A 25858-nucleotide genomic window follows, 5' to 3' on the forward strand; every position below is an offset into this window, starting at 1 on the left:
TCATAAATGGAACCTCTCAGCTTTTACTTCTAAATACCTTCAAAGGGTATGAATGAGTGCCCTGTCAAGTAACAACTGAGCTCCCAGTTCATTCCAATCATCTGTTGCCTTGAATATCCACACTGAGGTGAAGTGCTATTCACTCCTATGCTCTTTTTTAGAACAAGCCAATTATTTCCCTATTAAAAAAACCTAAAAGCTGTGTCTGGGCACAGCATACCCTAATAAGCCCTCCTTGAAAGCAGAGAAGTCTGAGGTAGACTACTGTACCAGTAAGCAAGTGCACTCCTTCCTACACACTGCTCACATGCTCCCATAAGAATCTCTGCTTAGTAAGTGTCTCTGTTTTCCTGCTATTGAGTGCACAACATAAAACCTCTGGCTTCACACTTACATTGCAGCTGCCAGAATGGTGTATTAAGTGACACTTTCTTGCCCCCAGAATCAGAGTGTCTAAAGGAATCACAATAACTAACTGCATTTTCAGGCCACAGGATCACACAAATGCACAGGAAATCAACTGCTACATGGAGGATCCATAGCCAGGCTGTTCTGATGTTTGTCCTCCTCAGACTGGACAGAAACCATTCTCAGACTCTTTGGATTTTTTTTTTTTCCTGGTAAAAAGCTTCTCACTTCCTCACAGTTCAAATCACTTATAACACAGCAATATAAGACAACAACACTTAACAGATTGTACATTGCTCATTGTGAGCCATTGCTCAGCTTCTATTCATAACACCTTCCACAGCTCCCTCACATGCTAGGAAGAAAAGATTAGAATACTTCAGAAAAAAACAAACAATTGCAACATTAATTCTTTGAGAGATTCACTTATGCAGGATTTTTCAAAATTAAGGAAAGTTACTAAAGCCCTATGAAATGTGGCAAAATAAACCAGTATAAGTTGCACTGATAAACATAACCAATTTTGTAATGCGTTGATGCCATATTTTCAAATCTTGGCACCATCAGAACGGAGTTTAGATGCTTTAGAGAGGGAGCATGTCTGGAGCACTATGGTTTGCTTGGTATCTGGGCACACCATCTCTTCAGAATGCTGGGCTGATACAAAGTACACAGCACAACAAGACTTCCCACAGGGCATCATGTCATGTAAGCTTTTTATCTTCACTGGCCAGGCTCAGTGCTTCTAAAGACCCCATAAAGCTCTAGGGTATCTACTGTGGATAGTCTAAAAAATATAACAAAAAATTCTGAAAATTCCCTATAACCGGCAGAAGCAATATCACTGTAAGCAACCAGGAAAAGGTGGTGCAACAATAACCAAAAAAATATATAAAAAAAAAAAGAGAACCAAGAAATTATTCTTACAGATTCAACTACAACTTGAGGAACACTATGGAAGAGCATCAACACTTTAATTATAGCCAGCTTGTCTCCAAAATAGCTCAAGTCAATGATATTTTATATCCTTCTCTTCAGTAATGAAATAAGAAAATTGCCAACTCTACAGATAAATAAAATTTAAAGTACATTGACACACTTTCTCAGATATATCAATATGTAAATGTACTTCAGAAATACTACTGACATGTCTTTAATACACCTCATTTTTGAAACAAAAATAAGAAACCAGCTAACTCAGTATTTTGTAAACTGTGAAGAAAGGTCACTCATCCTTACCAGATCCTGTTTCAAATCTTTAGTTTGCTGTCTTATACCAAAAAAATTTTTATCTGAAGTTTGACTGAAAATCATTTGGAGGTATCTTGCTTTCAGAGAAATAAGATGCCTGTTACATTTTTTGCTGCTTTTAAGATGCATTGGTCTTACTGGAAAAACAGAAGGACCACCAAAACAAATAAATGGCTTCTGTGTGGAATAGATTTTTATCTCACTGCTCACAGCAAATCATCAGGGCCAGGAACCCCACTCAGTTGCTCCTTTTTTATTCAGAAAAAGACTATATGTCTCTTCCAGACAATGTTATATAACGGGACAGCAGGATAGGACCGTTTCATGGAATGACATCTTAAAAGTCTGCAAGATATTATCATGCTACAATGGTAAATTCAGCTCAGTGGCTGCATCTTCCTCCTTCTCATTAGATGAGAGGTAGTTTCTTTCAATTTTTACAGGATTTTCTAGAGCTACTGCCAAAATTTTGACAGCTAAGTGTCTACCATTCAGAGCAGCACTCACTGGAACAGGCATACATCATAAAAAGCAACATTAGAGAATTAATGTTGCCAATTACACAGTATTTCTTGATTCACTCTTCCCCATGAAGTATTACAGAAGAAGCTGGGTTGTATTGCTCTGTTTTTAAGACCACAACATAGATGTAAAAACTTGCTTTTATCTTCTATACATGAAACAAACCACAGACTGCTTTCACTGAAGTTGTATTGACAAGATCAAGAAATCAGCAAATCTATTAGTAACACTGATCATGAAAACAGCTAAAGAAAAACTTTTCAAACTTATCTTCAGTGTATTCAATTGTAACAGATTGCATGGCTGTCAGAGGAGCTGCAAAGATTATTGATGAAGACCTTAAAACTCTTTATTGAAACACTGAACTTATGCCATCACTATGCTATTCATACATTATTGCTAAAGCATCAGCAATAAAAAATTTTGTAACAGGCAAACTTTGGTATTTGTTGGTCTGCAGTATTTTCAGCTTAGTGGGAAGCTCATAAAGATTTTGGGCATTTTTTAGCTGGATGAACATTTGAAACTTCCAAAAATTTCTAATGGAACAACAAGAGAAAAACCTCAGTGAGAATTTCTGAGGGAGTTATCTGTAAAGCCTTAACAGGAATAAGTAAACTATTAATTCCTTTATAGGAGCTAAACACATGCTCAGTCAAAAAGGAACAAGAAAGCTCGTGTCTGTATAGGGGACTGAGATGGAGGTACCTGCTGCTTTCCCAGGCACAGCTGTTAGGGGTACACTGACTTATACTGCCCAATGTAATTCATCCTCATAAAATGACAGTCCAATTCTATGAGTTAAAAGTGATTTGGTCAAAGCAACATCCACTAATATGGTGCTACATTCAACTTGAGATGTAGAAGAGTAACAGCAAATGCTGCTGTTGCATGCATCTTTATTCAATCTTGCCACACGAGTAATACTTTCTCTTTTTTACAAATTCAGGTTTTTAGAGAATTTGGAACCACAGTTTAACATATATAGGATCACAGAATCACTTGGGTTGGAAGAGACCTTACAGATATCTCATTCCAACCCTTGCCATGGAAATTCAGCAGCATGAATTGTGTATTCGCAACATAAGATATGTTACAGATCTGAACAATACACTGATTCACTTTCAGCCAGAGCACAGAGCACTTTCACACTTATTTCAACACCAGTTACCAACATTAGACATACAAAAAATAAAATTATTCTTATGATGGAAAGTTAGTATATATTATTCATTACCAACCCACACATAAAATGTTGGCTTTTACGCAGTACTTTGCTCACGTAATTTTTACAGATGCTCATCAGTACTATCAGAGAATGCAACATACAATAACAGATTTACTTGTAGAATCTACAAGATAAAAGTACTTTTAAACAAGATGAGGCCAGTACCTCATTATATAAAAGCAATTCCAGATTTAGCAGTTTTAACTGCAAAAGCATCCTTGCACCCTGTTAAAAAACTACATGAACAAAAACTAGAGAAGATTGTCTGCTACCAACTGCAATTTGACTGCAGAATGAGGGAAATGAAGAAGGTTGAGGGTTTTTAGGATAGTGGTAGGATGGGTTTATTTGTTTGGCCTTTCAGGGTTTAATTGTGAAGGTTTTTTACAAACAAATACTTAAGCAGAAAAAATAGAAAGGCTACTCACAATCTGCATAAGCACATTTAACTTAAACTGCTGCTGAAAGACAAAATCCCACTTTTTTTTCCGTGCACTTCAGTTCCTGCATTATGTTGGCTCTATAGACACATCATTTTCTAGCAACTGAAACAACCTGCCAGACTCCTGATTTGGCAAGTTTGCTTTCAGACAGATCAATGAGATAATCCAACCTACCCCGCAACTTCATGATCACTAGAAGCAATAGGAGTAAGGAAATGACAAAGCCAGAGCTGCGGGGAGGGCAGACCGCCCTTTCCAGAAGCAAAGTGTTAGATCAGCATAAACTTATCAGCAATCCTATCACCAGAGGTTGTAATGATTCACTGCACTTTCTATTACAGGTTTTTCTACTTTCATGCCATTCTCCTCCCTCAACTCAGGTTTCCACTGTCTCAGTGTGACATGGTTTCATAATGTACTTTACAGTAATCATGGCTTGAAGTATTCTCCACACACACCACCTCCCACCCCCACATACTCCTCTCCAGACTCCCAACCCTGGCTCAGCTAGACCTGTTCACCTGCCTCCTGTCACAGCCCCAAACAGTTGAAGGAACAGTTCAGATTTAATGACATGGCAAAATTTTATTTTAAGACCGTGTAGTCCGACATGCATTTTACAATACAACAGGAGAAAACCCACATTTTACTAAATCCCTTTCCTGTCCTGTTGACTCCCACCTCTGCTCAAAACAAAAACTCCCCCAAAAAGTAGTCCCAACATATCATCTGAAAGGACAGTCCCTTCTGTTGGATTATTTCTCATATGGAATACTACTCCAAGCCTGCTCACTATGGAGCCAAAGAAACGTTTGTACCAATATAGTGCAAGAAGTAACTCAGGAGCAGGACAGTGCTATTTTTGGCACCCATACGATCGTAAGTGCACGTCAGCACACAACTTCAAGCCAAATCAGCTCCCTGATCTGATTCACACCATACTCACCGTGCAGTACAGAGAGAACCACTGGAAGAATGAAGAAGGAAGTATCTATCTCTCAGGAACAAGCAACAGGAAGAGATTAATACCTTAGACTGGTACTACTGGGCACACTGTACCTTCAAATTAGTGCAATATTTCATATCTGACCAATGGCCTAGTTAGTAAAAGTTTAAGTAGGCAGGCTGTTTCCTTCTTTTTGCTTCTCAGATTTTTTCAAGCATCTCTTGCTTTTGAAAAATCTATTTCAATATACGTGTAACCAAAGAAACAATAAGGTATATACATTTACATGGAATTCACAAGAATGTATTGCACAACAGCTTTGTCTTCAGTGAATAATTATGAAATCAAAGAGAAAAGAAAATATGTGACTTTTACCAGAAAGCAACAGAAGTTGCAGGGTAAACAGTTACCAAGCACAGGATAAAATCAACACAAAAAGAAGTAGCAAGGGAAGCATACATCCAAGATACCGGTCTGATCAGGATTTTGCAATTCACTGTCATACTGAACTTGTAACTACTAATTTCATCAATATTAATTGAATGGCATTTTGATTTAATAAGTTTCTTTCATTTCAGATTGAGGTATTTTCACCTTTTTCATCCATCTTGCTCCAAGCAAAGATTTTGTCTGCAAAATATAAAGTCTTGAAGTATTTGGGTTCCTTTTTGTTGTATTTAAATGCCTAAATTTCAGTTATTCCTTTTTAAAGAAAACATTGCATATGCTCCCCATGAATATGAAAGTCCCTCTTCATATTTTGAATGTGCAGTTATTAGGCTTGTCATGAGCTGATTTTGTAAACATGGAAGATTAATGCAATGAGCTGTTCCCTTGATTTCTTTTTTTATTCTTTTTTTCCTATAACAATTCAGTTCTTTTAAAGAACAGTAGCACCTAATTTGCAAGTGCATTTATTTTCTGTAGATGCAAATCTATGGATAAGCATTGCAAACAAAATACTATGGCATTATTAAACATAATGGCATGGAATTATATGAATTTGCGAATTAAAGTTTTTCAAATAATTTCTAACTTGATTTGGATCTAGAAATGCAGGGCTACAAATGGGCACCAAGTTCTTATTTATAAAATAACTGCATGATTTGCACTTGAAAACTCAGAGTGAGGCAGGTCAGACCCTGGGTTAATCGACATGTTAGTCACGGCATTTTTCAGTGATCAAGAAACCAGGTTACACAACCTGCCATGGCAGCACAGGGTATTTATTGTTCTATATCTGCGTGAAGTCCCTGCCTTGTTACTAGCAGGGCTGCCTTTTTTTTCTCTCTCCCACTCCTCCCCCCCCCGCCCCAAACGTTTCTAAGTATAGTGACAACCTCATCAGGGTTTACTAGTAGCAGCGCAAGCTCAGTGAAAACCTGGGAAATCTAACTGGAAACACGAGAGAGAGCTTTATTTGGCAGTGCTAAAAAAACCTGGGGACAAATGGCTAAGCGGCGGTGGAAGTGCAGGCTGCACAATCAATAGGCAGAGAGCCGGATAGAGGCTCCCTTCGCTGCCGGATCGACAATCGACAGCTGAGAGACTATTTTTTGCAATGGTTGACTAAATATGGTCAGGGAAGAGAGAGGCACAAGAGAGCCTGTTTGCCTGGGAGTGCATGTTTCAAATGCTTAGCTGCCTATAAAGCCGTAACAGTTTTGCTCGTGCCCTCTAAGTGGGAAATACGGTTGGTGACTTCTGTAGTGTGTGTGCGGGAGCCCTGACCTCGCGAGCAGACTTGACCTCTGAAGATGGAAAGTAGCTTCAACACAGACCTGCCTACAGTTAAGCCTGGAAACATAACCTCAAGCAAGAAAAGATGCAGTGCAATATCTAAGGAACTAGAAGAAACCAATATTTGCCGGGGGAGGGGGGAGACGATCGCTCTTTTTTTGGTGCTTTTTTTCTAATTTTTTTTTTTGGAAGCAACTCCAACTTTATGGGGCTTGGTTTTGGTCTTTTGTTGGGTTTTTATTTTTCTTTTTGCCTGTGATTATCTTCATCTGACAGTGGGCTAAGTTCACCTTCCCTTGGCTTCCTAGCATCTATCCTTGGAGTCTTAACTCTCAGTCCAGCAGACATAAGGTATAATTTCTATACAACATCATCCATATTTTAGCATTCAAAAGAAAGGAAGAAGGTGCCAATTAGGCACCCATCTTCATGCCTTTTTTTTTTTTCTTTTAAGTTTTATCTATTTAAGGTGGTGAGGTACTGTATGCACCGACACTCGCCCCCCCTTGCCTCCCCCTCCCATGTAACGAAGAGCTGATTCAGCGAATAGAGTGAGAGCACTCAGGATGAGATGGCTGCTGCTGATGTGTCTCTAGGTCATTACCTCTCTTCCAACTGCAAATGCTGCATGATACTAAGCTTACAGGTAATAGAACATCAGGAGACCTGCATTATTCTGCACGTTTAAAGGATGCCTATGACTTTCTGCATGTCTATCTTATTTACTAGACTGTTTTTTTAATTGTTGTATTAATCCCTCTACTCTGGGAACAGCTTAATTTTGAGTGTGTTAAAGTACCAAGCATTTGTAGTGTAAAGAGAAGGTTGCAAGAAAACAACTGTTAATCCAAATTTCATAGCAAAACAAAAAAAAAAAAAAGACAGAAACCAAAAAAAAAAAAAAAAAAAACCAAAAAAACAAACCAAAACAAATCCCAACTTGCTTAGTAGGCAAAATTCTTTTTAAAGAAGATAAACTAATACATTGCAATGCCATTAACTGGTTGTTCATTTCAGTAAAATATATTCTTATCTTCCTATGCACAACTGAAAATGTACAAACTTGAAAAAGAAAACCTATAAACAGAGTGGTAGTGCAATGCTGCATTCTCAAATAGGTCTAGGCAAAATTTTCAAGGTGCTTTATATCAGACGTACTTGAAAACAGCCTACTTAAAAACTAGAATGTGACTGCTGTGATTCTAATGCTGCATTGCTGATTCTCCTTGTACTACTGTGCTAGCTACTGCTACACTCTGATTTGCTCTCTATCAGCTGCACTAGGTTTTTGTCATGAGCTGCAGAAATTCTTACTTCCTCTGCTCTCAGCTTTCAACTATTACAGTTACTAATTGTTAAGCTTATTTCAAATTTACCTTCTAATGCTACAGAGACAAAGCTTACTCTTTACTGTAACCCAAATCAACTCCTGAAATACATATTAAGCAACTATAAGCTATATCCGACAGTCCCAGAAGTCAGAGCTGTACTGCACATCAAATATTTAACCACTGTTCCAAACCAAGTCGCACGAAATCTTACGAAACAGGGTTAAGCTTGGGCTTTGTTTCTACGAGGTTTTTATTTGGTTTGGGTTAATTTTTTTTAGTTAATTATTTTAGCTGTCATAAATATGTCAAGGGTGGACAAGACTTTGACTGAAGCAGGTGAGTGCCAGTTTTAAAAAACAAGAAAAGCTGCTTGCAGAAGTGTTGAATAGTATTAACTTTCACATGTGACCTTCGGCCTAACAATCCAAATCCTGTCACAGCAGTTAGAGATTGTTTTCTTAATTCAATGTCATCATCTTTATGATAAGCAGGATCACTGGTGACATGTGCTTTTGTGTTTGGGTTGGGCTTTTTGTGGGGGCATTTTTTTTTGTTTGTTTGTTTTCCTTTACATTTTGCTTTGTTTTTAAACCCCTCTGAAATACAGTGTAAATAAGTATAAACTTGGAAAGGGTTTGCAGAATAATGGATGGAATACAAAAAGCATAGAAGTGGGATTTGGGGTAAGAAAATCAGTTTATGACTGCTATTTTAGATCAGTCTATGCTTCTCTTCAGGACACTAGATGCAAACTGTACCCCAGCACGAAAATCTTCTAAAAGACCTTCGAGGAAGCTGAAGTTTTTACAGTGGACTACAACTACGAATTCTAAGAAAAGACATTGCAAACCTACCAGTGATTCAACTCTCTACTTAAACACTGTTACTTAGAAGAGCAAGAGGCTGCAAAAATATGGAAAAGCACTTCTAACATCAGTGCCGTCCCAAAACAATGAACTATGCCCGGCTTTAAGACATTGTGCAGGTAAATTGCATTGCATTGCAAAATTCAGTTGGCACAGTAAGTCTATTTTTACCATCAGTTAATCAGAACTGTCAGCCAGTTTTACCTAATGATAGCAAGAAAAAGCAACAAAATACTTTTCAGGTTCATCTGACAGGCAGTCAAGCAATTCTATGTGTACCTGCTCAGAGCACATACTTCTTTATGTACCCATATGAACATACAATGCTATGGAATGTAAAGAAGTATGTATTTTTGGCAGGCAAGGAACGACCAGTAAGAGGAAACTAAACAGCTGCTGGAAGAAACAGGTTTCCCTCTTGTTTGAATGACATTCATGTGACAAATTGGCTTGCTGAGGGTCAGCTGGTATTGCCAAAATAACTCATACGTGTAAGTAACAAATCACAAAACATTAAATTAAGTGGCTATAAAAGTGGGTAGGAAGAATTGTTAACAGCTGATAAGCAGAATGTTAGTTACAAACAGAATTCAAAGCAAGGCTGGAAATGAAATCTTGAAATGCACCAATTAATACTGCAGCATAGTTGCAAAATTCATCATTACCAGTACTCCTCACTTCATAGATCTTAAACTAAACTTAAAAGCCTGGTTATCAAAATGCATCTCATAAAAACAAGCCACTACTCTAGTAAACACAGCCTATTCTGTGTAATTCAGATGGTAGTACTTGGTAGTACTTTGCATCTACCATAGCACATTTAATCCACAGGTTGCAACTTAGACAAGTATTAACAGCTAAAAAATTACAGGTGTGATCTAGAGAAAATTATAGCCAAAATAATTGAATATAATTTCTGCAATTTAATAAGACTTAAGTTAGAATTTTCTCCAAATCAGCACTTATTATGCTCACTGAGCTCTTAGACACAAAATGCAGTGTCAGGTTTATGCACAGAAAGTGACAATACAGAGATTTCTAGGCCAGAGTTGCTAGTCAGCGGATTAAATCTATTGACAGATTCCTAATTGAAAACACAAATGACAACTACAGCCTAAAATGTAAGGTAGCTTAAACATTTTCAAATAAGCTGAATTTAATTTAAATCCAAATTTAGGAAAATGGGCCATTGAAAAAAAAAACAAACATACATATTGTAGCATTCAAAAAAAAAATTAAAACTACATGAGAAATAGTTTCAAGTTCTAAAAGCAATATTAATAAAATTACACTGGTGCATACCATCCCTAAGTAAAGATACTCAACATCAAATTCAGGAACAGGGGAAAAAACAGGAGGAAAGAATTCCCCACTCATCAATCCAGCCACTTCTATTCATGACAGCAGCCTTCTAAAAGCAGTTATTAAATAGGATATGCCCATGATAAGTAGGCACATTTGGCCCAGATTAAAGATTCTAGCTGTACCCTTTTGCTTACTAAAATGTCTGTGAGGAAAAAAAAAAATCCCAACCAAAACAAACAGGAAAAATAAATAAAGGCAATGCATGATTTTTAGATGGAGAACTTATTTTTAAATACTCACATAATTCTCCAACAGCTAATAACATACATAGCCTGATATTTATAACACCTGAGACTACATATTAATATATATACAAGAAGAAATATTATCTTACCTGCTTAAGAAAGCAATGTTTCAATATTTGTTTTAAAGCTCTTTCTCTTAGGAGCAGATATTTTGACACGAAGGCTACAGTATCTTAACATCTAAATTAAAACCCGGTTTATAGTGGGAAACAAATCAAATTGCAGTAGCTTTTCCGAATAAAGCAACACTACAAAACGTGATCATGCTCACAGAAGTGATCTGGTGTAACTAACAGTTTCACTGAGGGTTTAATTGCTAAGAATTTTCTTTTCCTGAAGAGTTCCTGTGCTCAGCACCAATTGATTTAGCTTCCACTATATAATGGGACAGATCTTTTAGCACCTTTAATTTATCTGAAAGGTTTTTGGTAACAATTTATCATACTGTGTTCTCCCTTGTGTAACATTGCAATGTTATTCTGACACAAAATGACAGTTCAGAGTGATACAAAAGTTAAAATTATATGTTGACATTGCTTCCTGCTAGTTCATGTTAGCATATCTCTAAGAATACATACCCAGTCACTCTAAAATGTCACATCCATCACTTAGATCAGCTGTTCAATTTTAACCGAGCACACGTTGAACTTTGGGCATCTGCTGACACAGTTGTAACTCAAACATTTCAACTGTGTGACTGACAGGGATAACAGATGCTGACATTATCAAATGCTACACGGCTTTTTTTTCCACAGCCGTTTTTTGTCCCGATATGGCCAGTACATGAAACTGTATTGCCATCCAAAAGTGCACTTGAGCAGCTGTATCTGTAAAACAGTTCCTCTATAACTGGTAAAAATAGAAACTCATTTTATAGCCATCCTGATGCTTAAGTCCAAGTGACACACCTGCTACGTTTCTATTAGGATACATGGTGTTGGGAATATATTTACATAAATCTTCTCACCATCATCAGACTATGCAACAAACAGATGTAGACTATCCTTGACATACTCATTACTAGGGAATAGTTTGAACTAAGGCTGTCCCCTACTTTCCACTGCAATCAAAGCTCAGAAAGAATTCAGTATGACATAAAAAAAAGCTAAGTGAGCTCACACAATTGTATTAAGGACCTTAGTTTAAAAGAAATCAGATGCAACCACAGATAAATCTTTAAAAGCTATTTTTTTCTGGTATTAAACATTTTTACATATATTATCAGGGTAAAAAAAATTAAGTCTACCGTGCTATATTATATAATCGTTCCTAAAAAGTTAATACTAACCAGAGATATAGCAATGGAATTGAAAGCACTTGGCATTTATATTTGTGCTAATCAACTACAGCATAAAAGCAGCTGCAAAAGGGAACCTGCCAGAAAATGAATGAGGGGAAGGGAGGGAGGAGGGTGACAGGGAAACTGAAACATTCTTCCCCAGTATGGCTTAACATAAAGAAGCAAGGGAGCTCTATATGATAGAAATTTTGAGACTAGAGTTTCTAATTCTGATTTCTAATTCTATTCTAAAATTTGATTACATTAGACAGGAAAAAAATTAAAACTGTAACAATGATTTGATTCGAGAGTCATCCGAAGATCCTCAAGGAAATACTCAAGGACAGAACAAACCTGTACAGGCCTTTCTGGTATACAGCTTTTAATTTTGCCATCTCCAAATTAGGAAAGAGTTAAAAATTTGCATTGACAAGAAACAAATTGCGTAACACAGAAGAAAGCCCCGTGTTCTTTGTGCACTGCTCATGTGCTTTAAAATATGTTACTGAATTAAAGCCTCCTGCACTCCAATGCTTTGCTAAAGCTGGTAAAATGGAACCAAATCACCTCTTCAATGGATTTGGTCCCCTTCAACCAGCTGTAGCTATGCATTGATCACTACAGGATTTCTCATGTTTTTAATACTGGACACGAAATCTGCTCAGAGCAATTACACAGTCCTCTCTGCAGTCCAGCTCCACTTCTAGGCAGCCTGAAGATGGAAGGTAACCAGGAATGAAGCAAATTCTGTATTCCAAAATTTCAAGTTTGTATTTTTAAATAAATAGCTACTGGTGTTCTAACATTTTGTCCAGATGAAGTGAAAATTATTTCTTACAACATTTATAAAGAAGATAGGTAAGCAATTAAATAAACATTTTCCAGTGATTTACTGTCTCTTGTATTCTTCCTCAAGTCTGGTGCATTTCTAGCAGAACTGATCAAAAAAAAAAAAACCACCAGAACCCAAAAGGAAATGATGATAACCAGTACTGGCAGAGCAGGTTTACTTTCTGGGTACCCCTATCCCCTTTTTTTCATTGCACAAGGAAGGAAACTCCACAGGGCAGGAACTGTATTTGCCATTTTGTATCTGTTGGGCACATTATTTACTATTTAAAGATAATAAATTTGTCACTGACCTCAACAGCTACAGGCTAATCTGCCGTCTAATAATAGGTCTGCTTATGGAGATTATATTCTTCCTCCAAACCAACTTGAATAAAAGTATTCTTCCAAAGCATTTTCTGACATAACACTTGAATAAGAGGTTTTAAAAACAGGCTCTCTTTGCTCTCTCAGCTTCAACTAAGCTTAACCTACACTTACTGTCAGAACTGAAAATACAAAAGAAAAATACCACTTTGACAGGTTTAGCAAATAATTGTACCACTCTCATTTCCTCAGAACTTGTCTCTCTGAGGACCTACATGACAACACAGCAAGTGAGTCCTGCAGACACTTCCCGAAGACACTCATTAACACCGGGTAGAAGTGAGAAACCCCACCTCTCAATTAAATTGCTACAGTTAGAAATTTCACTGCCAACCCGTTCAAGCCATCTGCAAATCTAAAAACAAATGGAGACCAGTTTATGAACACAGAGATGACACACTTCCTGCTACTGGAGAGCAATACATAAAATCTGTATCTTACTCCAGGACTTTAATCTTTTGATTTAAAGTCCAGCAGAATGTATTGCTCTGAAGAACTAACCATACACGTGTGTGAAGTCAGGTCAGCTCCAAGAGCAGCCTCTATTTAGGATGATAGCTGCAGAGTGAATAAAGCTCTCTTCACAAGATACAATGCAAATGTAAAACTAACTGGGGCAACGGATATAAAATACGCCTACACTTCACAGTCATGTCTTCAGCTCAAAAATCTGAAGTCACAGGTATGCGAATAGATCAAACATAAGCAAGAGATGATAACATGGCAAAAATAACCAATCTGTACAGTATTTTCAATTTTTACTCTCCTTTTTTCTGTCTGAAAAAAAATCTCATTAACACTGAAGAGGCAAAGTCTGCCAAGCTTTGAGGCTCACAGTACTTTGAAAAAAGTCCAAAATAAATTCACTTTTAATATGACTGACTCAGTTAAAAATCACGAACAAGAAAACCATGTATTAAATGAAAGTTTGACTTCTCCACACTTAATTTAAAATTTCTTTTTAGCTCTATCTCCCATGCACAAGTTTAAAGCAACCTACAGCATAAACTAACATCCATTCTACATTTCAACATTATACATCAGCACAAAAACCAAAAGTTCTCTTCCTGTACCAATTCACAAGGTACAAAGAGAGGCAAAACAAGAAAAGGAGAAACATTCTACTAAGAATAGGATGCTGTCTGAAACACACTGTACTTTGACTTGTGGAAAACACAGCCAAACTGCCATGGAAGATAAAGTGCTGAGAAAATCTAGGCTATTTGACAGAAATTGCTATCTTTTTTATAATATTTATCCAATATTCAAACATTTAAAATAGAATGTATTTGTTTTCATATTAAAAATTTTTGAATGTTCTTCTCAGCACAATTTTTAGTTTGTTTTTTTTCTTGGGACATTTATCTCCCTATTATTTATAAAGGTCAGAATGCAATAAACAAGAGGTTTTGCTCTGAAAATGAAATTGGTTCCAAATACCTATTTGATGTCAACTAGAAGAAATACTATAGAAATCTACCTCCATTTATTGTGGCACCCATGCACTTAACATATGCATTTACTTTATTATCCTCAACAAGGAAGATGTATGGGAGTTTATTAATTCTTGCAGAGGTAGCACATTTTTAATTTTTAGAATTATAGCTATGCACTCAAATGCATACACATTTATACAGACATATGAATATGTGTTTAACTTTTAAAAATAATATAGAAATTACATAATATATTTATATATTTAAAAATTATGGGAATTTAATGCACTGTATTAATATAAGGCATCATATCCTGAAGCCACAAAAACTTTAGTGTAGGTGGAGCACGGAAGCTTAGATGAGGAAAGATAGGTCTTTAAGTAAAATTTCAAGCAGGACCTATTACATATTGTTTGTGACCCACAGCATCAACAAGCTAAAGATGAGGGGGTTATTTTTAACAGTGTTCTAAATAGCTTGCACTTAGTGCATTTAACAGATCAGTAATAGCCATTGTTCTATATCAGATTAGAAAAACAAAGTGGCAAATACAAAAACTTCGGTTTCATTCAGAAACAGGCAAGTGGCTGAACTACAAAATCAGCAAAGAAACAAACGAGTACCACTGAAGTCTTCAGGAATATAAAACTGAACTCCTAGATGAATGAAACTATTATGACAATTTTTGGCTGGGGGAAGAAATCAAAATAGATTTATTTTGGTTTCATTTTCAATCATTTCTTCCCAGGCTGTTGGGTAAAATATCTAATGCTGTGAGCATCAGATATTTTAGATGAAACTACTCCTTCTGTGATGGGAGATAAAATTCCTTTCCTGCTTGCTTCAGTAGTGCTCAGATGGAACTGCAACCAAAAAGAATATTAAATATCTGTTTTAGATATAAGTGGAACCCCATGTATGGAGGGAACCCACGCATCATTCAAATCACTAATACTGGAAACACTTTCCAATACGACCAACAAAAATTTCTGTAAAGGAGGGAGTATTCTGGTTAAAACTGCACTATACCTCACATTCTACCAATCATCAAACTGACCCAGTCTGAACTACAACTTGGATCCCTCCATCAAAGCAATGGTCTGTTACTCCTAAAACATTCACCCACAGAAAAATCTCCAGCACATGCCTATGAAAAACATTTTTTCCCCATATACTTCTCCTGCATCTCATCTTGAGATTATGGTCACACCAACTACCACAAGAGCTGAGGAAAAGCACTGCAGAAAAAACAAAACAGAACAAAAAATACCCCACCTAGATAACTGAGACAGGAGAAATGCTCCTGGCTAATGCTGTTATATAAGTCGGAAAAATTCACTTTCGAGGAAGAAGGTACCAAGACAGACCTGAAAGAATTGTCTTCTGACTGCCAAAAATAAGCTCCCTTCACTTGGTCCTTGATATGTTCTCTTAAAGACCTTTTATGAGTACTGTAGAAAATGGTAAACATTTATTCATCCTATCAACACTTCCAACCACAACTTTTATTTGAAATGACTCCATTCCACAAACATATATAATGAATTATATTTACTTTTTAACTATAAGTCTTGATAGCTATGTTCTAAGAGACTAATCTAGATTTTAATCCCAATATTAATAATGGGTGGAGTTTATACAAATTTACAGCCTTATTTCTCCAACTTCTGTCAACTGAAAAACCAAATTTAGTAGTAAACAAGGAAACACACACATTTCTTGTTTTGTGTAAACTATACCAAATACTCCACCCCAGGATAAAGTATTATAGAAGTCTTGTTAGCCTGACAGTTTTGAAAAATACCATTTATCCAAAATGTAATAAGGAATCAGCAACAGTTCTATCTAGGCAGTAGTTTTCAAAAGCTATATTAAGTGAAAATTAAATTTAGACATATAGAATGCAGCTAGTGTAAAACAAACTATGCCTTAAAATGAACTTTTTCAGTTGAACTGCTATATAAAAGCTGAAATACAAAATTCCTTCTAGATATACTTCTATGAAAATATAATTGACTGTTTCATATACTGACAAATATAATCTAATGCAACAATCCTAAGAGTGCTTCAGAGCTGTATGGTTTACTCAATAACTATCCCCAAATAAGTATTTCTCTTTATCAATTCCAATAGTCAAGAAAGGAAATGTAGCAGTATTTACTATTTTTATCCTATGTAAAGATTCTATCTTCTAACTTCTTCACCAAAACTTTTATTGGCAAAATTTTACCGCCATGACAGGAAATTTCTCAGGAATTTGGAGTTACCTGAATATAGCATTAAACTGAGCAGACTCCTAGCTTCATTCTAGTAAGGGTTTCTGAGCATTAGAAAGATGCATAGCTAAGCAACATCAGCATTTAAGAAACACAACTACATGCAGATTTAAGGATCTTCTGAAAGAATACCATAGTTCTACCTTCACGTGCACTTGTTTTTCTTTTACATATGATAAAAAATAATCTTTAAAAAGGAATCTGTACCTAGGGTTTCCTCTCAGTGCAGCATGGTGAAGAGCATTAAACCCATTGTTGTTGGTGATAGTAACATCTGCTCCAGCTTCTAAGAGTACAGCAAGGATATCATCACGCTTTTTACTTATTGCATCATGAAGTGGAGTGTCTCCTTCAGAATCCTAAAACCAGAAACAGTTTACATCAATTTTTGCATGCATCCACATTAAAAAGATGCTAAAATATCACAAGGAAAACTGACTACACAAACACAAAACAGCTCTTCCAAACCTGAGTGTTGCTATAGTGCAGAATTCAGAGCAAGCTGCTTCTTGTCTTGCTCCAGTTTTGCAAATGCTTCAGTGGGAAACCCCACCCTAAGCTCCACCATTGCACAGTCACACTACTGCCAGAACTATGCTTTGCATCCAATAGTACTGAAGACACGAGGTAGATAATGACTTCTCTATGCTTCTTATCCAGATGGAGTTGATGCTCAAATTACAATTTATGAGTAACAGGACAGCAACAAAAACTATCGTGACAGAGGGAAGATTAGTCAGGCGGAAGGAGGCATGGAATTTTGAGTAATAAATGCTAAGTTTAGCTAGCAATTAACCATGTAGAAGACAATACCAAAAAAACAGTGTGAAATTAGAGCATAGGCAAATCAAAACAAAATGCAGTCCAGGTACTAAAAGTAGGCATATCTGTTGTTTTAACAGAAGCATATCATTCCCCATGAAGCAAAAGCCAATGTCATAAAGCAGTATTAAGCCTTTAACTTGCTATGGCTAATACAAGATCATATTATACTAGGTACAAGATAGTACTCGACTGCACAACTGAACAGGCAAAGAATTTATACTTCTAGCTTGATGCTTTATTTTTCAAATATCTCAAATAAGGGAAAAATACTTTTTACTCCTAGAAGCATTTTGTACATTATTTATTCAAGTACTCAAATGGCTGGACTGAAGAGAAATGCCCTAGACTAACAGCAAGAAAACACATCCATCCATTCAAGCTTATTTGCTGCTATGTAGGCAAAATCTCCAGATTTATGCTTCCAGTAAAATTCTTGCACCATGTAAGTCAGGAAGTCTTTTGTCACCAATACTGATTCAACTGCAAGCTGACTAACATAGAAACTGAACATTCTAGAATACACTAGTATGAAAACAGATCTCTATGTGAGAATCAAAACCTGCCAAACAAAAAGTGCCAGAACACTTGAATCAGTGTGAACCAATTTGCCAGAACTAGATCATGTAGCTTTTATTTGGTTTGATTGATCATATTTCCTGAATTTCCTGTTTACAAACTAACATATGTTTCTGCTTACACAGTGAAGTGGCTGCAGCAGTAGAGAGCTGACCAGTTAAATTCCAGTCATGCCTCAGTCTTACTCCCCTGTGCTCTCACTGACAAAATCAATCACCTACTCAGATTTGCACATCACAGCTCCTCAGCACACATGCTGAACCTGAAAGTTCATATTTTTCAATAGCAATTATATTTTCCAGATGGAGCATCCTTGCACCACTCTATTGACTTTTTCAACTGAAACAAAATTGTGTAATTTAAACTCAGGCAAATCCACTTTGGCAACCCATATGCTCCTATGTGACTTCCAATCACCCTTTACTGGTCTCTGCACATCAGATTCTTTATTATTCCTTCAACAAACACTAAACAGGATCTGGATGGACATAACAGCTCAACCTCAGCAAGATCAAGGCAGTACCTGAGGAATCAGATAGGAGATAAATAAACAATCACTATGCTCGCTAATTTCAAAAAACCTTTTGCTCATCTTCTTTTATGTGGATATATAGCTCAAAAAAAAATCTGATTATTGACATGGCAAAACAAGGAGGCAATGCCTTATTACTGCGTATCTTGATTTGCCCAGGCCACTACAGGTTTTTCTGATGCAAATCTCTTCAAACTTACCCATTCTCATTTGTTTTACTAATGCAGCTCACGCAGCTGCATTCAGCAGTGTGGATACCTCCTTATCTGACAGCACATTTCCACTCTGCCTTCAAGACAGAACAGTGCCCTTACACTACTGCTTCCATCACCTTCATTACAGATGAAATTCCCTGTGAAATTATGGTACTTGACATCCTGTGCATGAGAGCTTTCTAGATAAAAAGCTGAATATTTTAATGTGAATCTGACTAAATAGTTCTATCAATGACAGATCTGTTTAGGTAAAATAATAAAAGGTTTATTTTAACAAAACATTCCATAGTATCATCGGACTGCTAAACTGTAGTTTGCAGAAGGAGTGGAGAGTTGTGGGTTCGATATAAGAGTAATTCATCAGGAAGGAAAGTTAAAAATTTAGAAATAACCACAGATTGTGAAAATACCAATTAGTATCAACTGTCTAGAATAAACCAGGTGTCAATCTAGCTGTCAAGAAAAACAGACTTAATAGCATTTTTGTTATAGTTGATCACATGGAGGGGTGAAGGTTGAGGCAGACAACTTTACAATGTCTGTTCCTTTCAATCCCATTTTCCATATTTTTCTATCACCTACATGCAGCAAATCATACAATTCAGTAGCTGAAAAGTGACCCTACACTAAAATTTACTTTACCTGGAGACTGGGGTGGCAGCCAAAGTCCAGTAAAGTCTTGACAACTTGCAGATGACCTTTGTTGACAGCAATATGGAGGGGAGTCTGCCTGCGCTTGTTGCGAGCGTTCAAATCTGCGCTGCCTCGGTGCAAAACCTCAATCACAGCACCCTCATCACCAAAGGCTGCATGATGGACAGCCCTGTCTCCATCCTTGTCCTAAAGTGGAAACATTCATTTAACCTGGTGTATTTCACATTTCCTTGGCATTTAAACAGGAAGATCATTTCAACTAACAACTGTCCATATCTGAGGTAATGAGAAAAACGAGACTATCATAATACCTTTAAAATACCTAATTAAATAATTCTCAAACTGCAGCAATAGAGGATGAAGAATCATTTTATATATAAATACACATTCTACAATATATGATATTCTATAACATATATAACTATTGCCTTGAATCTTGGTGTGGTTTGTCCATCAAACTCAAATGGCTTCATTTGGGTTTCTACTACAAAACAATCACCATAAAAAAAAAAAAAAACAAACCCTAAACAAAAGAACCAAAAAATCCACAAACAAAATCCAATGCCCAAACAGTATTATGCTTAATATCCCAGGGTTGTTCCTCTAGTAACCTGGGAAGTATTACAGATTCCAAGCCACACCAAACCACCACTCATCCAAACCAAGACAAGTACTTCCTTGTTCATATAATTAGGTTAGTATTTATTAGGATTTATTATGTGTCTTGGTTTTCACTTAAACCTTTTCCAAAGGAAATTTTGACTGATGCTGACATTAACTAGAAGTTCTGAATCTGTGTTGATGATTCACAGCGTTAAAACTCTGATTCAGTTTGTTTCATTTCACCCGAATTGAGAATTAAAATGCGCAAGTCAAATTTGTCAGTTTAGGCTACTTTAACATTCACAAAAGTTGAGTGAACAGCATGAAACATTTTAAAATATCAGTAAAGTGATTTCAGCATTAATGACAGCATACAAAAGACAGAAGTAAAATGGAAGTTATATGTTATGAAGTAACTTCCATAAGCTAGTTTTTTAATGAGTATTTGTGCATAATTTAATATAACCATGCATTTGTAAGTTCAATTGTGAAAACAGAGAAATACTGAAAATTGTAAAATAAAATCATGACTGATCAAGGGCTCACTGCCTCTCATGAGTTGGCTTAAGTTTCTCATCAATTTGTTTCTTCAGCAACATCTTTCAAAAGTATTTTTATCATATGTAACACATTTCTAGTATATTTTAAACCAATGCAAAAATTAATAGCTCTTAGCATAAACTGTATTTGCACAATGAGACTAGTTACAGCATTTCAAACGGTGGAAGAAGACTTACCCCCTAATTATCTAATGCTCCTTTTTGAAAATACAGATATGGTTTTCAAGATAGGACACTAAATAGCAGTTTCAGCAGCTTTTGAAAAGATACTTTTATTCCTTCCAAATAAACTCACACTACCAAGTTGCCTTCTTAGATCACAGTATTCCTTCTCAGGCTCATCTAATATGAACGAACAGTCAAAAGAAGCCAAAGCTTGCCCATTTGGAAGAGGAAAGGACCAGAAAGGGGACCTTCTCTATATTTTTCATCTGGTTGAAAGGATCATTATGAGGCAAACCTAATCAAGAGTGTGCCAGTAGTCCTAAATTGCTACAAGATTCATATTTACAGAGCATTTGGTTTCACAGAAGCACAGTAATTTGTCGTTTCATACTTGCAGTCTGAAAAGTACACCAATATATTTATGGATTAAACCTTCTATAATTATTGAATGTTTTAGTTTTACCATATTTCGAGACACAACTGCCTGATTTTATTAAGTCTTAATGTATAGAAATCTTACTTTAATAAGCAGAGGTCCAAGATCATGCAGGCCTTTTTATAGCTCAGCATCAAAACAAATCATCTCAGGAATTAAATCCTACCCAACAGCAACAACTAATCTAAAAAAAGCTAGCAACTAGTAAATCTTCTGTCCTTAAGACTTACATATAGCTATAAATCTAAATATTAAAAGCACTACATTTCTATACATGCCTATAGTATACTATTGTCAGTACTGTTTATATAATAACTGACAACCAATAATGTCTGCAGCCTAGAAGTTTACATATTTTTACTATGCAATATCTACATCAGGCTTTTTGAAGTATGTCAATAGCTGTTCTCTGATTAAACAGAGGCCACTTGAAGTCTACATTAAGACATGTAATGTAGACATGTCTTAGAAAACACAGGAGACAACAGTAAGGATATTCCCAGAAAATGTCATAATGCACGTATATACTCTGCAGTAATGACTGTAAGTGTAAAAATATCCAACTTAGTTATAAAGCAAGGAAAAGTATGGATTTTTTATCCAATGCATCCATGTCTCACACCATAACAGTGAAGTAAATGGACTACATTTTTGCTCTCTGCTTAATGGGATGGCTCTGCTGAATACTTGCGTTTTATAAACAATTACATTTATAAACATTATATATATATACACATAAATATTGATAAACAGCTTAAATTTTTTAAAGCCTGAAAAATATAACTAGTAATCTAATAATATTATGAAAATTATTAATATTATAATAACCAAGGCAATTATATAATCAAGTGGGAATACCATCTTCACTTAAGCAACAGTTATGCAAAGATGGCTTTAAAAGTCAAGTTAAATCCCTGACAATTTTTTTATGTTAGTGAGATGGTGCTTCTGAAGCCTGAGCAAACATGAAACTCTTCACAATTCTAGTGCCAGCAGATTACCAGGTGTATTGTATTCAAACTGCTTAAGCAGTGCTTCTACCTACCTTTTCAAGGCTTCTAAGCCTCCCTTCAGTCCACCACTTGATTAACATGGCAGCTCTGAACACCACAGTATATAATAAAAGCAGTTTAGTCTAATTTTACCAGTATTTGTTTTGTACTGCAGTGAAAGCACTACTTCTAACATGAAGTTACTTCACAGAAATCAGACCATAGCAAGTATGTATTGCATCAATCAAAGCCATCTTTAGAATCTAGCATGAAAGCTTTATCTATTAATGGTGTATCTGCAAATATAATTTGAATTCCAAGAATTACACTGCCTCATTAATGTTTTAACGTTCTGTATATCAAATACAACATAATGCTAGATGTCCAAGCTTGTGAAGTTATTTTTCCATTATGCAAATAACAACTGGGTGCACAATCGATTCCTCAGCATCCCACTAAGCTTCAGTTTTTATTCTTAATAAATCAAATTTGACAGATCCTTCTTGTGCCTCACAAAATAAGAAATGGTTGCAATATCAGTGCATTCTGTGTAAATAACTGAGTAAAAATCAATTCTAAATGCAAATATCAGTCTGCTGATACATAATTCTCATAAATAATTATTTTAAAAAAACATAAACAAGACACACACTTCTGTTTTCAATGAAGTTTAAAAAAAAAGGCACTGAAAAACTGGATGCAGAGCTGGCAGTTTCTACCCAAAGATACTGCTATTACTTTCTGCTTAAACTTGTTTCAGTTAAGAATTGAAAGATTTCTCCTAACTGAATTTTCATGGCGAGCATCTGAAGTTGGAGATGCAGCATCTGACAACATCTTTTTCCCTCAATGCCACAGGCAGAGTTCCCATTGCATTCTACTGTTGAAATGAAACCAAAGCAAAGAAAGAAGGTGCTTCATTGCACAGTGGCTAACATAGCTCTATTATGTTAGTTGTTATATTTCATTGAATAAGAAGTGTTAAAGAATTAGATATTTACCCTTTATAATACTGTTAGTAGGAGTCTAATTTGGGTACACAATCACAGCAATAAAAGCAGGTTTTCACACTTTGGCACTTAAAAAGAAGGTGAGTCAAGTAGAATTGTCATGCATGTAACAAAGTTTATGGATACAAAAAGCATATTTTGAAATTTTTAGGTTACCTCTGCTTCTACATCCACGTTTTGTTTCAGAAGCAACTTCAAAATGTCGACATGGCCGTTCTGGCTTGCAGCTTGCATAGCCGTGTGTCCAGCACATTGCCCGTTCACCTGGAATGCCAACACTCCCAGGTGAGTTTCAAGACACACACAAACACCTGTGAGGCTGTTTAGCAGTAGAAAACTTAAAGCAACAGCACATGTAACATAGAATCAAATGAACAATTTCAAGATGATTTCATAGCATATCTAGATCTCCTACGTCTTCTCTATTTCATTTCTGTATTAGCTAGACTGAAGAAAAGAGGAAGAAATGGATTTATAAAAAACATTAAGACATTAATGAGATTTGAATTAAAAAATTCATCTTTTGATGACTCCTGTAAAGGCAAGATTTTTGAGAACAAGTCTCAGATTTATACCTGTCCTCTGCTCTATGGTGCATGTAACTTCCTTGCCAAATTTATGGCAACAACTGGAGAGAGTCTGAACAAAAATCCGTGTTTTGTAAAATCTTAAACTAAAAATCAGTGCTCAGAACAGAAGATGTTCAGACACTTAACTGCAAGCACCACTACTGCTGTAGTAAGACTGTAACTTTAAAATACATTCCCTAAAACAAACTCCTATAATTACTAAGCATTTTGTTTTAGACTTTTCAGTACTAGACAAGTTGGTAAAATGAATCTGACAGAGAAAAGATTAAATAATCAACCTTGTGAGTTAATAAAACAAAACAAATTCACAACAACAGCAAAAACATCCTGAAAAATCTACCCTCCTATCCCCCTCAAAAAAAGAATTTGAAGACCCTTCAGTAATTGTGAACGTTTGGTTCTCTGCACCAACTCTGGCAACTGGAGGTTGAAAAGTATTTTAATTCATGGCAGACAAAAGAATACAAAATCCGTCCAGTAAGACAGCTCTGTGTTCACACAGCCCACACACATTTCATAGGACAACAAATGGGAAAAGAGACACTGGAACTAGCTGTACTGCTTCTAAGAAGACACACTACTGACTGGCAAGGAGTATTCAGAACAGCTGCACTTCCTTTAGCACTAGAGGACCCCCAAAAGAGATACTCCCAAAACAGAACACTCACATCTACATCTGGCCTCTTTAGCAAGTCTTCCACTTTAGCAACGTCTCCATTGGCAGCAGCTTTAACCAATTCTTCATTGAGATCTCCAGATTCTTGGGTTTCAAATAATTTTTTCAATAGCTGGGATAATCTCTCTGTAAACATTAACCAAAGAACAACTAAGACTACAATTCTAATTACACAAGAACAGAAAAAAAAAACCCAGCTACATTTGTTGTGTTTCTAAGGCCATGTACATAGTAATACACAAACTACCATAAAACAGCAGCTGTAAAATTACTGAGTTTGCCACATTAGACACTTCAGAACAAATATGGTTGAGTCACAAATAGCTCTTCTTCTGCAAAATACGAAAGGGTAGGACAAGGTAAAAACATGAACTTATGTACTGCTATAACAGACTTTCTAACATCAGGTATAGCTTATCTTCTGTGATTTGAAACACTAAGTTGTATTACTCTTCTCAATAGTTTTATGGCCACTGTACTCAGTTCTTTATTGAGAAAACTCACCGCATCTATGCCTCCTTAGGAAAAAATCTAGAAAACTATGTAAAAAGTTTTCTTGGCATTAAAGCAAATATGTGACGAGGAAAGAATAACTAGCTATGACTAAAAAAAGGAAAATTTCTAGTTTCAATTGATCTGTGAAACTGCCAACAGAATACAAAACATGCTGGACAGTCTTTCTGCTTTGTTATTATATGAATGACAGCATGTTCAACAAAACTGAAGCGTGCTTACATAGACACCAAAAAATCCCACCGTAACTACTCACAGTATGTCTGACTAAATTTTAAGACAGAAATTTTAAAGAAATAAATATCCTGCATTATAATAAATAACCACCTGCAACAGATCCCTCGCCTGTGCCTGCTATCTTAAACTACCCATTAAACAAGGAGGCTGCTTGCTACTGCCACTGACACTCACCTCATGCCTTAGTCCCTATTTTAATCTAATGTCCCTTCCAATAATTTTGAATTCCTTAGAGTGGACCTCCAAAGACACACCTGCACTGTGACCAAACAGAAGCACCTGATCAATGTAACATCTTGATATTGACTGCAAGCTTTTTTTCCTAGCTTCCTAAAGTACAACTTCAATTACCTAAACTCCAAGTCCATTAATAACCTTGCATATAAACAATGGATCAGTACCTAGTAACACTTTTTAAATTAATACAATTACTTGCCATCCATATATTACTGGTTATTCTTCCAACTTACCACCAGATGCATTACTTATAGCAGATCCTGCTGATGCCACCTTTGAGACAGCTGCTGGATTATAGGTCCAAGACGTCCCACAAACCTCTACCTTTAAGTCACTGTCTGAATAGATCTGCTGAACCCGACCAACTTTACCTAAAGTCTGAATTAAAGAAAACATCAAAGGCAAATAAAGATTTCATTGAAGGCAAAATTTGGATTTCTAAACATTTTATTTTTAAGATTATATACATTTTATGAAGTCTATTGT

General features: G+C 36.0%; 1 protein-coding gene and 1 long non-coding RNA gene across 4 annotated transcripts in view; one reads left to right on the forward strand and one right to left on the reverse strand.

Annotated features, from left to right (window-relative positions):
• The window catches only part of MIB1 (MIB E3 ubiquitin protein ligase 1), a 77298-nt gene that overhangs the window by 26994 nt on the left and 24446 nt on the right, over positions 1-25858 (reverse strand). For all 3 annotated transcript variants that reach the window (XM_056483878.1, XM_056483877.1, XM_056483876.1), the window contains exons 8-12: positions 25606-25750; positions 24378-24511; positions 23276-23383; positions 19342-19539; positions 16759-16910 (exon numbers count right to left, since the gene is read on the reverse strand). In XM_056483878.1, coding sequence (XP_056339853.1) covers positions 16759-16910; positions 19342-19539; positions 23276-23383; positions 24378-24511; positions 25606-25750 — 737 coding nt within the window. The remainder of the gene's footprint in view (positions 1-16758; positions 16911-19341; positions 19540-23275; positions 23384-24377; positions 24512-25605; positions 25751-25858) is intronic.
• On the forward strand, positions 6247-14096 carry LOC130249263 (uncharacterized). The gene is made up of 4 exons (XR_008839763.1): positions 6247-6889; positions 6993-7184; positions 8607-8854; positions 13032-14096. It is a non-coding gene; the product is annotated as an uncharacterized LOC130249263 (long non-coding RNA).

The sequence above is a fragment of the Oenanthe melanoleuca genome, chromosome 2, assembly GCF_029582105.1.
Source record: "Oenanthe melanoleuca isolate GR-GAL-2019-014 chromosome 2, OMel1.0, whole genome shotgun sequence".
NCBI classification, from domain to species: domain Eukaryota; kingdom Metazoa; phylum Chordata; class Aves; order Passeriformes; family Muscicapidae; genus Oenanthe; species Oenanthe melanoleuca.